This window comes from Temnothorax longispinosus, chromosome 1 (genome assembly GCF_030848805.1).
Source record: "Temnothorax longispinosus isolate EJ_2023e chromosome 1, Tlon_JGU_v1, whole genome shotgun sequence".
Taxonomy (NCBI): Eukaryota; Metazoa; Arthropoda; class Insecta; order Hymenoptera; family Formicidae; genus Temnothorax; species Temnothorax longispinosus.
This window is the reverse complement of record NC_092358.1, coordinates 9,332,881-9,349,442: the sequence shown is the minus strand read 5'-3', so window position 1 is coordinate 9,349,442 and position 16,562 is coordinate 9,332,881. Positions and strand designations below refer to the sequence as shown.

The 16,562-nt window shown below is 40.6% G+C and overlaps 1 protein-coding gene across 7 annotated transcripts in view; it reads right to left on the bottom strand.

Moving 5' to 3' along the window:
• Positions 1-72: 72 nt before the first annotated feature.
• LOC139817228 (uncharacterized) overlaps positions 73-16,562 on the bottom strand; it is a 44,397-nt gene continuing 27,907 nt past the window's right edge. For 4 of the 7 annotated variants that reach the window (XM_071785153.1, XM_071785162.1, XM_071785197.1 and 1 more), the window contains 7 exons: positions 4,469-4,970; positions 3,881-4,359; positions 3,341-3,525; positions 2,918-3,255; positions 2,551-2,625; positions 2,254-2,474; positions 492-2,169 (listed from right to left, as the gene is read on the bottom strand). In XM_071785153.1, coding sequence (XP_071641254.1) covers positions 2,034-2,169; positions 2,254-2,474; positions 2,551-2,625; positions 2,918-3,255; positions 3,341-3,525; positions 3,881-4,359; positions 4,469-4,970 — 1,936 coding nt within the window. In that variant the 3' untranslated portion in view covers positions 492-2,033. Of the gene's footprint in view, positions 2,170-2,253; positions 2,475-2,550; positions 2,626-2,917; positions 3,256-3,340; positions 3,526-3,880; positions 4,360-4,468; positions 4,971-16,562 lie in introns of all 7 variants that reach the window. The other 3 variants (XM_071785189.1, XM_071785170.1, XM_071785179.1) reach the window with 3 other exon arrangements.

The following is a 16,562-nucleotide window of genomic DNA, read 5'->3' as shown; positions in this document are numbered from 1 at the left end:
CGCTTTTTTCCGTAATTGCATACTATTTAGCTATTTTAATCTCGGTACAATAAAATGACATAGGCGAGAGAATACGATTAAAAACTTTATTTTGGTTTGCTTTGTAATTGGGAAAAATATATATATATATATATATTTATACATATATATATGTTGTATGTACCTGTAGGAACTTTGGGCTACAGATTATGTCAGGGACAGTCATCGTCTGGGGTAACATATCAATTTAAAAAAATGTAAAACATGCGAATATGTTACCAATGGAATAAAAAAAAACATCTTATTGCTATAATGCTAAAACTAACGGTATTTTTTTTGTTAAATTTATACATACGGGTTGGTAACAAATATAAAATGTTGCATTTGTGGTAGATTCGTCTCAATATACACAGGCCCTGAATCGTGCTCACGTGGTCTGCGTCTTATAACGCGGAACTCATGTAAATCACGAAGGATAAGGAAATAACTGGACAGAGCTTGAAGTTCTTGGGAAAATGGATTTTAAGGGAACTGAAGTTACATGGAGAAAGAGCGAGCGAGCGAACGAACGAGAGAAAATGAGAGACTGTCAAATATTTCATTCTGATCATAATACACAATTTGTCAAATAAAATTAAATTAATTGCAATATATCTTTTTATATAATCTCTGTATACAATATAACAAAATTGAAGATTTATATATATACAAATATATTTGAAACAAGATATATTATACGTTACTGTGTAATATGCAAATATATGTATTGGATATTTAACAAGGAGTACCAATTTAATATTTGTTTTTTGTTTCTTGGTTAAATGCTCTGTCCAGGGATTTCTTGTACTTACAATGTAAAAAACAATGAAAGAAAAAGAAACCAGAATAATAATCCATGATTGGATATAAAAAAGATACTCAAGTTATTTGTCTAACTTGAGCATTAAGGTCAATTATGGAAAACGAATCTTATATATGAGGGCGGATTGAGCAAGCGGAAAATATCTATATGGATACGCATACGTAACTTGAAATAATTGGACATTAATCATTTGCAAACAATAATGTCCAGTAATATAAAACTTGTCATAGTAAATGACAAACCAATTTTATGTGAGAACTGTCAACAGTGATTTTGTTATAATAACAAGGTAATCTTGTTATTGTAACAAAATAATCTTGTCATTATAACAAATCACACCATGTTAATGAAATTTGTTCTAATAACAAAGAAATCTTAGAATAAATTTGCTTTATTTATTATATTTACTATGACAAATTTTAATTTTACATCGCTCGAATTCCTTAAATTTAAAATATCTACAATTTCTCGTTGAAATATTCTTTAATAGAAAGTAAAAAAAGTAAATACCTTTCGATATCTCTTTCGAAACTGATGGTCTCAATCCACCCCCGATCTTACGCATGGCACGCGATTAATCGACGTTCTAAAATCCGACGCTGTATGACCAACTCTCTTAAATTGTATAAAATTATATACAGCATCGCGTTACTTAGTATTGTGCTCCACTTCCACAAAAAGCGCCTTGGAAATTACTTATTCCCTTTCCTGCTCGTTTTTCGAGCACTCGAAAACTTTCGACTAGTGTATGTAGTAAAGTCTAAAAGAAAAAGAATTATACATACATAACACACGAGGCTCATTAACCCAATGGCATCGAATATCCTGTTAATTTTCGTCATCGAAAGAAGACAATTTTTCTTCATCTAAAGCTCGAGTAAAGTGCAAGAAATTTCACGAATTCGTTCTGCAAAGAGCAGGACGTGGTAGCGTGGAATCTCCTTCGAGATGGGAGATCAGTAAATGCTTGTGATAAATAGGACAATATCATCCATTTGCTTCGACAAGAATCTTCCTGATACTATATCAATACGACACAGACACACACAGACACACACACACACACACACACACACACACACATACACACGCGCGCGCGCGGTAATCCCTCTTCGATTCTCTCCGCATCTCATTTGTCGCTCCATCTGAATTACACCCTTGAACCTCCTTCCTTGACTAGATTCGTACTCAGTTATGCTGATATCTCTCGCCTGATGCCATTGTACACACCGGCCGTGCAGGGACCTCGGGCGTTAAACGTTGGTCTTGGTTTTGTTATTCTCGGGCTCCGGCGGACAGTGATCGGAGTGTGTTGTCCACGCAGCAAGCTGTCGATATTAATACAATCTTATTATCATCAATGATCATTAATGTAAATCGTAGATATGTGAGAATGGTATATCATACGTAACTGTGCACTTGACATGACATGTACCTGACATGAACGACTACAGTACCACTGATTTCCGCATCCGGCGCAAACGAATTGTGCAGGTCGAATTATGCATCCCTGACATTTCGGTGGGGCGCTTGGTGAAGGTGGATTGTCCTTTACTACTTGTTTACCTTCTCTTCCGACCATCGAGTTCCCTTTCCTATCATCAATTACCGTTGTTTCTTCCTCTACATCCTCCTAAGGATTTAACAGAATGGTCAGAAGTCAAACACGCGCAAGAGCATGTTATTAACAAATTGAAAAAGAAATTTACCACTTGAATTAAATCGTTGGAGTGAGATTGCGCGGGAGTGTTAACAACAGGGGTTATAGTTATCTCTGTGCGAGCCTGAAAAAAAAGTCTTAAGTTACTAAAAAAAAGATAAATCTATCTCTCGCCTAATTGCTGATTTAACTTAAAGTTTTTCAAACTCGCATCTCCCGAAAAAACTCGTATTATTTATTTATAGATTATTTATATACTTATTTCTATTTATTTATGTAAATTATATAAGATCAAGTTACACTGCTGACATTCGAATGGTGCAATAGTCACATTGTTTAAAGGAAACTGCGGTGTTCTATGTTGAAGTAAATTGCGAAAAAAAGTAATAATTACAAGAAATGAAAAAGTAAAGAACCTTGGAAGAAGATAGGAGATCATTTATAGAAACCAGATTAGAGCCTTGGTATGCCTGCAAAAGGTGCTGGGTCGTGGCGCTTTGCTGCGACATAGACGCTGACGCCGCCGCCGCCGCTGCCGCCGCTGCTGCGGCTGCCGGAGAACTCCTTTCTCTTTCAGGCGCGGTGAGTAATCTCGCTAAAGTAGGTGAAAAAGTCGTGGATCTCGGTGTTTGCGCTTTTGTTAGAATTCCGTGGAGCAATGAGCTGGTCGGCTGAGACGTATTCTGGGCAGACGAAGGTGTCACAGGATGAAGCGTCACGTCTGGATAATTCTGCGGGACCTTGATCGATTCACCTAAACACGAATAATTGCGAATTGTTTCTTCGGTGTTCACGATATAAATTCAATCAATTTAAAAAAAAACTGTTACTGATGTTACCTTGCTGACTTATCTTAGCAAATTGCACTAGCATGTCTTTGTAGTTCATGGAATCGCTCGCGCTTGGATTGCTCTTGCACGATTCTGTGCTAGACGGTCTCGAATCGGCATTGTGCCCAGTTTCGACCATGGCGCCGCCAGCACCGAGGTTGATATTCACATTTGAATTCCTCATTCTTCGACCTCTGCAATTGAAAATTATGCTTGACAATCCAAAAAAACGAAGTTGTTTTCATAAAAGTTTATTTTTCTTAGCCCAGTATTCATAGTCAGATCTTATATTTAAGATCGTCTATATAAATACCGATCTTAGTGTTGTATAAGTGTTCATGGTATACAATAAGAGATCTCTGTTGTAGTATAATCAAAATCTGTGTATACTTAGAAACAAGTCTGTTTCTTTAATTGTCAACTTAATCTTATCCCTTTATTTGAAATTATATTTGCTATAAAAATGTATTTTGACCGTTTAAAAAAATGATTGTGAAATATCCCCTTTTTTCAAGCCTTTTTTCCATTCTCTTACTTGTAATTAATTACCTTCTTGGTACGGTTTCCGGATGCTTGAGTCTATGGTCGGCGATAATAGATCTGACATCCACTATCGCACCTTGACGACCTTCTCCGATCTGCCGACTTTCCGGGCTCAACGCGTCATTCTGTTTACGATTGCTTTCGCCATTGGTTTTCGGAGGAGTCGCCCGTTGTTGCGAGCTAACTCTCCTGGTTTTCTCTTTCTTCGAGCCCGATGAGTCTGAAGATCTCTCCCCTAGATCCTCCTTACACCCGAAAGATCTCTCCTTCGATAACGAAGTGGTGTTGGCGATGTTTTCCCATTCGGCCGAGCCCAAAAACGACCTAGTGGCCGGCAAAGTCTCCGACAATTGACTATCGTTTTCCATGTAGAATGTTGTTTGTATCTTCCTTTCGATCCTCATGTATGCCTCCTCCTTGAGCTTCCTCTTCCGCAAGATCTCGTTCCATTCCATTTCTTTGTCATGTGCTAAGTTTTGAAGAGCCTGTGGATAGACATATAAATATACTGTTTAGGCTTTAAGCATATATATGTATATGCTTAAAAAGAAGTGATTTCACTCTTAATGAGAGATCGCAGCGCCGAACACTCACCAAAATATCGGCTCGCAGTCGATCGGCCTTTGCCACGAGGTCAGCGATGCTTTCGTTGTCGCCCACGATCCTCGAAATGTACTCCTCTCGCGAGGAGTTGTCGCGAAACTTCTTCCTGGGATTCCCGAGGGAGATCAGCTGTCCGTTAGTGGACTTTCGTTTTCTGATCTCGACGGGCTCGGACGCCGCTTTAACGTGACGCGGCTGCACAATGTCACTCGGAGTCGTCGTACTCTGCCGCGACGTGCTCGCAAGCAACTGCTTGTCTTTCGTGTCGTTCGGTGTCTCGGTGTCGCAGCGCGACTCGTCCTTCTTCTTAGGGCGTCCGCGACCCACCGACGCCGCCGGCGCCGCCGCGGTTTCCTCCGGAAGGGCGGCGCCGTTCTGCTGGCTCTGGGGTACTTTCGGCGACGGTGACGATCTCGATGTCTTGTCGTCCTCCGCGGTGTCCACCTTTCGCCTGCTCTCGGCTGCACCCTCCATCGCGTGCATCTTGTTCAAGCTGCGAACACACAACGGTGCTTTCATCAGTAACAGAATTCTTTATTTAAGCTCACTTCAAATATATAATTCGTATCGGAATGCAAGATAGAATTCCGTTTATAATTTTGTGTACCGTATAACACGAAAAATATTCGCAAAATTTGAAATGCGCAAACAAATGTAAACTATATATTAAAAAACACATACATAAAACATACAAAATTTTGAATAGACGTTTATCCTAAAATCTAAAGCAAACTGTAGATCGTCATCTAAACTGGACTCAATATGTACTTTATGCGTGCGTTTTGTACTTCAAATGCTCTTCGTATTACACATGAAATTTTAAATAGTATTCTGTCACACATCGTGGATTGTTCAAGTGGACGTAAAAAAGAGGATCTTTGGATCAAATCGATTGTGTCGAGTCACTATCACTGACAAGAAAATAACTTGGATCGTACAGAGTTTATTATAAATATAGCAATAGACTATGACTAAAAATAATATATAATGTTAGAAACATCATGAGATTTCTTTTATAAAATGTCTCTGGCCAGGAAGATTAACTATGAAGTATGTATGTAGTCACTTAAGAGGTTGTTTTCTCCGACTTTCTTAACACAAAGTTCTTGAGAGCGCAATATATTCATAGTTATTCTACGAACGCAGAATAAGATGGGCCGAACGATATTTTAGGTTTTCTTACAAGCTAGAAAATGAAATATTTCGCTTTTGCTTGCAATAATAACATCTTGTCCGCTCAACGAATTCTTATATATGTTTTATCGTGTACGATGTAATAGGATTTTCATGATCATAAGCATATAATGATAAAATATTGTATATGATTGAATAATATAATGTAGATAGTGCTATTCAAGGTTGCGTTCAGAAATTCAACTTGGGTAACTCTAAGCTCTAAGCTATAGTTTACGTCACGTACACTAGCATTAGAGTTACCTAGGTGTGCCTAGACGTAATTCCTGAACGCACCTCGATATAACATCCTTGAAAATACAGTCTAATGTTTATTTCTACCAATGTAGATTAATTTTAATCTCGGTTTAAAATGTTATATTAGATGGCGTTTATCTTACAAATGTTTTGAGAAATTTTGGTAATGCCGATCATCAATGATCACCGGAGAGTCACTAAAAAATCAGGCGTCCACCACCGCGACAATCATCACGGCAGTTAACAGATCAATCGTGCAAGACCAGTAGGTAGCAAGTATTGTGGAATACACCGTGCATTACCTTGGTTATCAATTAATCCGAGTGCATTGAGTAATAATCGTCTGTGATTATTTTTCGATCAAATCTATGATTCGTATTTTCCAGATCCCAATTGCCCCCCTTTCTCTCTTTCTCGATGCGCGGTGGCTCATGATTAAAGAATTGTCTTACTAAGAGTTTCTATATCGATAAGATAGCATCTTATTCAAGGGAAATCGCGCACAACGCACAACTATATGAGCGCTCTTTTTCACACTCCTAAGTCTAGAAGGCCGATCCTGCAAAACAACCGTTCGCGAGACGATGTCATTGATAAACCGATAAACATACACCGCAGCTGGTGTAGGGTGGCCTTGCCTAGAAAATAGTCATTCGCCGGAGGCCTCAAGGACGACGCTGCGATGTAGTGGTGAAACACCACGGCGGCGCGCCGCTACCGTTTCCCCGCAATATACCGGCTCTTATACGTGTCTTCACACGTATATCGCGGCGTAAATAAAATCTTCGTATCACGACCTGATTAGCCAGTCACTATAATTAGACGCCGCGCGACTTAATCGGCGCACCGTCAGCGTCCCGGTTAATTAATATGCGCGTAAGCGGAACGCGAAAGTTTCATCAAGTTTCGCCTCATATGCATATGAGTTTCGCGTATAGGAAAAGGGAAAGAATAACTGGGGTGGTCCCCTTACCTTGGCGCAATCGATATAACAATTTTACGGAAGTTCAGCGATAAAAGGGCACCGAACAAACGGGAAGTGAATCTGTAGCATTATGCTCGCTTTCTTATTCAAAATCAGTTTACAGTTTATGGAAATTCTTGAAAATATCTTCTTTCTTTCTTTCTCTCTCGTTTAGGCCGATGCTCTAGATCGCGAGATTCCCCGTGTCCTTCGGACAGATGCGCATTCTATAGAAAAAAGGAATGAAAAAGTGCCTTCATTCATATACGTTATAATTAGTTAATCAAATTCTCTCATTTAACTTAATTTGTCCAATTATTGATAAAATTAAACAAAATTGATTTGTACAGTAAAATTTAATTTAATTTTACATTAATTATACATACGCGTTACGTGCAAAATATTGGATAAATGGCGATTCACGGATAGTAAAAAATAAATATTTTCTTTCCTGCTGTTGAAAAGATTGATGGTATTGTGATCGAATGCGAGGAAAGTCCGCTTCTCTTGACGCAATCACTTTCAAAATATTTTTAACAAATATTTTTTGTGATATTGTTTATATCGTGCTTTAAAGTAGATATTGTTTATATCGTGCTTTAAAGTAGATATGACCATGATCCATTTGTACTGTTGTTCTGATTCAGTAGAAAGAATAAATTATGGATAGCAAGTCGCATAACATGTTATTGTTGCATTAATGATCCTTTCAATATGATCGAATTTTAATTACAAATAGATTTTAATTAAAACCGTGTCTAGAGATCAGGGCTGCACGTATTATGAAACTTTTCGGAATGGATTCCGATCGGAATTATTCCGTTTTCTCTAGAAAACACAATAGAAGGAACACATCTAGGAAATAACCAAACAATTCCGAGATCGGAATCTATTCCAAAAAGCTCCATAATACGTACCCGGTTTAGAGTCTTCTCAATTCTCATTTTCTGGTCTACTTTTACTAATACATCTCGTATTATGTCATCGTTTAACAGTAAAACAACGGGGAGCGATCGTTTTTTTCTTTTCTGAAGCTATTCAATAATCAATACTTGATTTGCAAGCTTAATCTTTCGCGCATGTGCGCGTAAAACTACCATTTTAAAAGTCATTTTAAGTGCCGTCTTAAGATTCTATCCAGTAAAATGATTGTAAAGTGTCTAGAGATCGTACTCAAGACGATTTTAAATATATTATAAATCTGATCATGAATCCCACCCCTAATTGTTTATATGAGTTATTAGAGTTCTTGTCTATGTCTATGCCGCAATATCTGACAACACACAAAGTTAGCACCTAACAGACCAGTTTGTACCGGAGCAGACGCGTGCGTAAACAGGATATATTCTTGTTTCTCTTCCTCCCTTCGATCAATCTTCTTCTCGGGGAGGGAATTGTCGTTGATTCGCCTTCCGCGGCGTAAAACAAGCGTTAGAATTTCGTGGCTCCGAAGCGCTTCTTAGATTAAAAAAAAAATAATAACAATAAGTTATCTGATATCGTCGAGTTGATATCATATTATTGGACGCATTTAACATTCCTAGTGCACATTGGCTAAGTACTAAGCATGATGACTCATGCAACGTTGACGCTATCGGCAGTATACTCTCGACGTCGACGCGATGGCGGTGCACTCGCCACGTCGCGTCGCATCGTCGCGTCGACGTCACAGATGAATCGCGACATAAATTAAGAAAGAGAAAGGTTATTAATATCCTATATTTATTGTTACACTTAATACAAAAAATGGAGTAAATAGAATATCGAATAAAATATTTTTAAACTTATACTCGCAAACTGATTTAATTTTAACACAAATAATAGTAGAAATGCACTTTTAACGTGTGCCTATAATAATATTTTTGCGCATACTTCTTTTTCCAGCTTAGCAAACTGCGCACCGAGAAATGTCGGTTGAAACGCAGTCTCAAACCAAAGCTGAAAATAGTACACGTGATTTAATTGATAATCAATTCAATAATGTTTCTAAATTAGCATTTTTTAATAAACAAACTGTAAAGAAATTGAATATTTTAAAACAAAAGTATTAATCTGTGATATAATTCATTAATTAGAATTATCACCGGAAGCAGATGCGCGGATGCATTAAGTCTATTGTTTGCAGCTGCATTATGTCATGTATTTTCTAGAAACATGATTGAATGATCGTGGAGAAAAGGAGGAAAGATGAAAAGTACAAAAAATCAATTATAAAGAACAACAAACTTTATTAGTTGTGTTAAAAAAATATTTTTGTTTAAAACGATTAGATTGTGACAACCAAATCTGACACATATTATGGACACGTATTGTGGAACTTTTCGGAATGGATCAAAATTGTTTAGTTATTTTCTAGATTACTATATTGTGTTTTTTAGGGAAAACGGAATAATTCCGATTGGAATCCATTCTGAAAAGTCCCATAATACGTGCCTTGATAGATTTAGAAGTAACAATCACACGTAGGCAAATTCAGATAACATATATGACTGTTATGTTTTCTGAACATAATTAATCCAAAATTAATAATTTATTCCATTGCAATGTGCCATATTTTATATGTGATTTTTTGTTCTTGCCATAAGAAAGCATTCTCTGTTACAGTATTGACAGACGCGGGTCTTATGTGGATCACTGTTATAATAATAAGATTTTTTATAATCTTTTATATTAGAGTTACACAATAATAAAATTAAATTACATATTAATTACAATATTTTGTTCGATATATCAGACATTTATTCGATATAAGTACTTTCTAAACTGAAGAATATATTTAAATTTATTGTTTTTTCTCGATATCGACATTTTTAACGCGAGCGACGAGCGACACGCGAAAAATGGGCCTTAACTCGCGCGCGAGAGACCAGATCGCGCTTGATACGAGCCGTAGAGAGAGACAGTGAGAAAGAAGGAGATTGGGAGAAGGGATGGGATGATGACAGTTTGCGGGAAGGGGTGTTGAAAAGAGGAAGGGGGCTGGAAGGGGGGGGAGAGAGAGAGAGAGAGAAAGAGAGAGAGAGAGAAAGAGAGAAAAAGATACGGAGCGGAGTTCGTTGCACCCGCTCGCGTTCACTGCGCTTTATAGATGCGGATATATAGGATATATAGGTTTCGCGGTACCAATTCTGAAAAGAGCGCGAGGCTCTTCCTTCGGGTTGGAGAACGCTGTCTTATTAACGATTAGATAAGAACGCCCATTTCTAGAGTAGACCCTACCATATTAACCGTTATCTCTCAACAGTTATCTAATTGAGCTGCCTAAAACATTAAAAAATTGTTACCAAGAACAATGAACGTTACATAATTTCGTTAACTGATGGATTAAATGTAAAATATCGTTAAATATTAATATAATTATTTAAGATAATTATAATAATAGGAAATAAGAAATTTTGACTGTGTGTAGAAAGCAGCAACAAAGAAAATCTAATGATTTTTAACACAAAAGACTATTCATTAATAATTGAAACAAATTTTGCGCGGATATTCCTTGTTAGCGTCGGTTCAGGTAACAACTCACAATTAGAGGTAAAGATCAATACCAGTAATCAATCAGGTATCGAAAGAGACTGTTCAACACCACTTATGGAGTTGCAACTGTCAACCCAAAAGAAATATTTAACTTCACTTTCGTTACGCTTTTACCTTTCTTTTTCCTTCACGGTGCTCCGGCTAACAGGTGGTCAGCGCAAGCTCGCTTTTACGCACGACGATAATCAACTCACGGACGTGTGCATAATCAGAAGTCGTTTATTCGGGGTAGTGCGTTCAATGCTTCGTAAAATATGTCGCGATACATAAATTGCCTTATGAATGCGCAGGGAAGTGAAACGATGTCAAAGTACAACGATACTGATATCTTCGTCTGAAACGAACAAAGTGGCGTTAACGCGTCGAAGAAGGAGGGAAGGGGAAAGGGGATACACAGGAAGCGCGCGATGAGAAGAAAAAAGAGAAAAGGAAGACACGGAGAGGTGCAATGTGAAGAGCGGAAGAATACCCGCATGATTTTCGTCTTCCTCGAGACTCTTTTTTTTTGGAGGCAGGTAATTTCGCTTCAAGATCTTCGGAAACCCTCTCGTCGTTCGGAAACGTAAGATGCCCCTCAAGTGTACCCGCAGAAACTCGATAACATTTCTTTACGTTCCCACACCGATCTGCATAGGACACCAGTCTTCTAAAAATCGATCCTTCGCAAAAACAGCGAATTCCTTACTCCGTTAAGTATATTCCCTATCGTTCGGAAAATTTTAGGTAAAGGGCATCTCGTATGCAAGGTAGCCTACATTTCCAAACGTCGAGAGGGTTTTCAAGATTCTCTCTAAATTAAAAAAAAAATCGAGGAAGACGAAAGGCATTCGTATTAACGTTATTGCACTATTCTATCTTTATCGCTCAGTAGATATAAAACAAAAATAGAATGACACAATAGCGCGCTGATAGCGTGTTCCGCGGACGCACCCGAAAACTATATGCGAGCCTTCTTCCGCGGCGAAAGGGAAAAGAAAGCGTCGATTACTGAAGTGGATTCTCGCGAGATGTGATAAGCGGTGAATCGGTCGAGGCACAATCGACTCGACGATCGCGAATATCGATCGCGACCGGTGGGCCGCACACGCGACGCGAGACGTGCGCGTCGCGCAAAATTGTCGTCACTACGGTCGCGCGAAGGAGCGCGCCTCGCGTTACCGCGGTCGCGACAGCCGCGCGGTTGACGACCCCGCCGCGTTTTAAAACAATACCTACATTTCGCCGCCGTGCTCTACCTTTCACAACCGGTCGTCTCGCGCGAATATTATTATAACTTTCCTACACCTTTCCGCGGCGTAGCGATAGCGAAAGCGAGGGGAGAAAGCGCGACCGTCCCGTCCGGTAGGCGGCCACTTTCTTCGAGTCCTGCGAAAGCCACGCGAAACCAGGAAAATACAGACATCCCGTGAGCGGTAAACGGTGAACGGCGAGGAGATCTCCGTTACAATTGCGAGCGCCAATCGCCGTCGGATTCCTGCGACCGCGGCGAATTTTTTCTCGCCGCGCGCGCATCGATTTGAAAATTTTAACGAGACGCGGGAAAAATGTGTCTCCTCCGGACACACAAGCCGGTAGGAATTTTTTTTTTAAATGTGTGTATATGTAAATTTGTGTTATTTTCTAATTCGCGCTCACCGATCCAATGATGCTCTCCGCAGGCTGAAAATTCGACGGAGAAATACGTTCCGCGGCGCAACGCAATTTCTTGAAAATCCAACAAGTCGGGGGCTCCTCCGACACACATGGGCAAATAAATATATCGAATCGCTGGCGAATCGCGCCAGAGTAGTCCATTAGAAAGCAGTTTCGATATTCTTTAGAGTTCCACAAAGCTATTTGTAGGGCATTTAGTACTTCAGTCACTTCGTCCCCCGAGCTTCCTTCGCAAAATAATCCGCTCGCCGTACGCACATACGTGTATATACATATATACATACATGCACATCGATGTAATTTATATCTTCATTAAAACGTTCCCACGACGTTTCGGGGGCATCGTTCTCGCGCCGTGGTCGTGCACCATTATTATTAGATCGTCGTCGCACCGATGAAACCGCACGAGCGGCGCACTCCCCGAGAGAGCGGGAACACGCTCGGGAAGCGTAAAGTTAACTTACGGCCGTTATAAGTAGGCCGAAACGATCCGTCCGCTTTGCGGCACAATCGTTTTACGCGCGAACGATCCCGCGCGACGAGTACGACGAGTACGAGGCACAACGAGCGGCGGGCGCCCGGCGTCGGCGTCTCTCTTTTTAAACGCGCGCAGATCCGCGTCGCGTTCCCGCAATCTGCAACAACGAGCGCACGGAACGCCCGCGCGCCGCGAGATAGGACGGCAGCGGACGGAAGATCCGCGACGAGGAATGCAAGAATGCACGCACGCACGCACGATCGCTTCTCGCCAACGACGCCACTCCACTTGCACTTTTCACCGTGCGCGCGACCGTGCGTCTTTCCTCCTCTCGTTCTCCGCCCACGCTCCCCGGCGGATGCAGACTGATCGGCCGATCGGTCGGCCGGTCTCTCGCGGGCTCCCTCCAACGCTCCGTCCTCGCTCTCGTCGGCTCAGGTAAAGCGGGCGAGGGAGGTCACGAAAGGTCGCAGCGCGTCGCGCGACGTTACACAACGTCGCTCGCTTCGATCTTCGTCGGCGAAGGTGTGGGTTTCTTCCCTTCGAAGGAAATGGAAGACGCCTGATGGTTTTTTCCGCGCGCGACGCAAGTCCACTCGGCAGGCATGCAGGCGTTCCACTCGAGCGACGTCCTCGCGGAGCGCTCGCGCTCGCGGCTCTAGAGCACCAGTCTCTCTTCCCTCTCAAGGCTACGACGCGAAGAGGAAGACGCGCGGAACGCGAACGTGCATCGACCACGGCGCGGTATCGGGGTCGAGAGTTCCACGACCGAGCGCAGCGGGCCACCTACCTACCTACCTACCTCCTCCTCTCCTCGGCCACGACGGCGGCGACGGCGGCGGCGGCACGCCGCTCTCGCTCTCTTCTATCCGCGCCGTTCACCTACTCTACGCGCCGACACGAGAAACGGCGTTCTCGCGCTCGCGATTGGCCGGCGTACTGCCGCGTCACGACGGAGCGCGTCGCCGGCCGTCGTCTCGGAGTGTCGGAGTTCGGAGTCACTACTCCTCCCCCGGTGCGCTTGCGACCCGGCGTGAGCGGCGAGGACGACGAGGGCGACGTAGCCTTCTCGCCTCCTCGCTCAGCTTCCAGCCTCTTAGCTTCGCGCGCTTCGAATTCTCAGACCGACGACGTCTTAGAGATGAATATTATTCAAGTCTCCTTGGTCGAGAGACTTTTAGCTTGAAGATGCTTAATTTCTGCGTTTGATGAAAATCTCGTGGAAGATTGTCATTTATTTTCGTGACTTTTTCAAATTGTTTGACTATTATATATATGTATTTTCGGGAGCAAACTAATTCGGTAGCGCGAACCAACTTAAATTAGAAATGTATTAAACTTCTTAGCTTATCGTTCGTTAATTTTGCGCGTTTCGAATTTCGTGGATATCTTACTGTTAGAAATGTACAATGGCGAATTTAGGTATACAGATTGGATTTAGACTTAAAAAGTTTCATGGCTTGTACAAAAGGAAAGAGTTTATAATTATTTAAAATTTTCAAATACTTCAATTTATTTCAGTAACTGTGTATAATTTATTAGACATAAATTAGACATAAAATTTCCTTATATGTTTTTATAGATTTACTTTATCATATATAGAATGTTATAAAATTTTAATAAAATAGTATAAGGATGGATCCTCGAAATTGAAATAAGAGAAGTAATGGCTATAAGGGTCAGTGAAAAAAAATGGTGTATAATTATGGAAACGTTGTAAATGTTGTGGTGAAATGTCGTTATGTAAACAAAATTTTAAAAATCTTATTTGAATTCTGCTCTTGATATAAGTCTTCATTCAAAAAATCGTGTATGTTGACGCATTACCTTGCAGCCAGCGTCAATTCAATAAAATAGTATAAGGACTCTCGAAATTGAAAAAAGAGAAGTAAAAGCTATAAGAGTCAGTTGAACTATCACAGTTCAACTGATCCTTGTAGCCTTTACTTCTCTTATTTCAATTTCGAGGGTCCTTATACTATTTTATTGAATTTACGCTGGCTGCAAGGTATGCGTCAACATACACGATTTTTTAAATTCATTTCTTCGACATTTGGATTTTACATCGTCATACTCATAAAACAATGGATAAAAGCAAGGAAGACTTACATCAAGAGCAGAATTCGAATAAGATTTTTAAAATTTTATTTACATAACGACATTGCACCACAACATTTATAACGTTTCCATAATTATACACCTTTTTTTCACATCATAACTCACAAATAAAATTTAACTTCTTAACTCCTCATTTTATTACACGACTTATTAAAATTGAACTTAACGATACGCATTCTGACCCTTATAACCTTTACTTCTCTTAATAAAAATTTTAAAATTGCACAAACGCTTTATAATTGTCCTGTATATTGGAAGAGTTTTCTGTATATTGGAAGAGATCACTGTCATATGCTACAATCACGAATTTATTTTACTTGAAACTAGTACTTGGTTAGGCTAGTAGTCGCTAGTAGTACTTTAACGCTTCATCTGTAAACGAGATATCATCAGTAAAAGTATTCAGCGCAGATTTCAAAAGTTGCGCGAGCAAAAAGGCTAATACACCACAGGTGCCGATGTACCAAGTATATTAACCCTTTCGTGACGGCGGACTGTCACCGCCACTACATTACCGCGCCATACGAAAAAACGATTATAATACCATTATACGATGGATAGAGTCCGCGATAAGTTAGCGCAGAGTTTGCTTTTATTTATCAGGCAATATATCATCTTTGTAAAATTTACTTAATAAAAGATAAATAACTATTGTTGTTACATAATAAGTCGAACACCTATTTGGCAACAGCAGAAATTATTATACGGGATCAGTCTCGCGGGCAGCCACTATATAGTGGCCGTTCGTCGCGAAAGGGTTCGACTCCGCTGTCGTATCACAAACTGTCAATCGTGAAACACGTTAAACACGAATTATGCGTGTCCGCACGTGGAGGTGGCTATGTTTGTCGCGCCTCCGCTGTCCAGGTGCAGGGATGTGAACGGCGGAAGAAGATCGATCTCAGGAAGCGTGAAGAAAAGCGAGGTGAGAGAATCAGGGACGAGAGAACAATTCTCGGGAAAGAGACAGACTTTCGAGCAGCGTTGGCCCTCGAAGAAGGTCGGCGTGTTAAACGGTTACGAATGCGTATCCTCGCGAGGAGGCGTACGCGCGATATAAAATATGCGCTTCGCCTTCAACGTTGCACAAGCAGATGGCCATTACGCATGGACGATGACGCACATCGCGGACCTTCGACGGAACGCCTTCGACGAGGAAGAACGGAAGGGATATGCGTAGGGAATAATTGTGCAGCTAGAAGAATGCGATTTCCGATATATCGCCGTTATATTAAGTTTCCACTAACAATAAGTCCTGCTCTGATCTCGCCTCGAAATTATTACAAATAAAAACGAGAACGCCACGCTCTTTCATTTCAGTGCTTCTTTTTGAATCTATATTTGTTTATAGATATTTAGCAATAATATACGTGGTTTTTATGTTCTTAATTATGTTTTCCTTTAGAAAAAGAAGAATGATTAAAAACGTTGACATTCTTGAAACTTACACAAAAAATGTTTCATCTTTCTATTTATCCAAAATGGAACTTGCTTCAAATTAGAATTTTTTCCCATTCCAAGAAATCAGCGGTGCATCCTGGCATCGTGCCGCACCAAGCCGGAGGTTCAAGGTCAATCGTAGAAAAGTTCGGTGAAAGGAACAGTTCCCTGAGACCCCGCTTGACTAGTCCGTGGCAAATCGCGAGTATTAGGTGCAGTTTGCATAAATTGAAATAAAATAAAGCCCGCGTACTCGTACTCGGGGGGATTCTGAATAGCGTGTGCCTGTCGGAATCATAAATCGAAAATAATTTGACCAAAATCCAGCATGTTCTCCAATCAATCGACATCGAAGACAATTATCTATTTTCATATATCCTACGTTATTATCTTGCCTAACTTGCCAATTTTCCATTCGTGAAAACTCGATTCCAAGCGATAAACGCGCGTGGTCATAACATCGACAT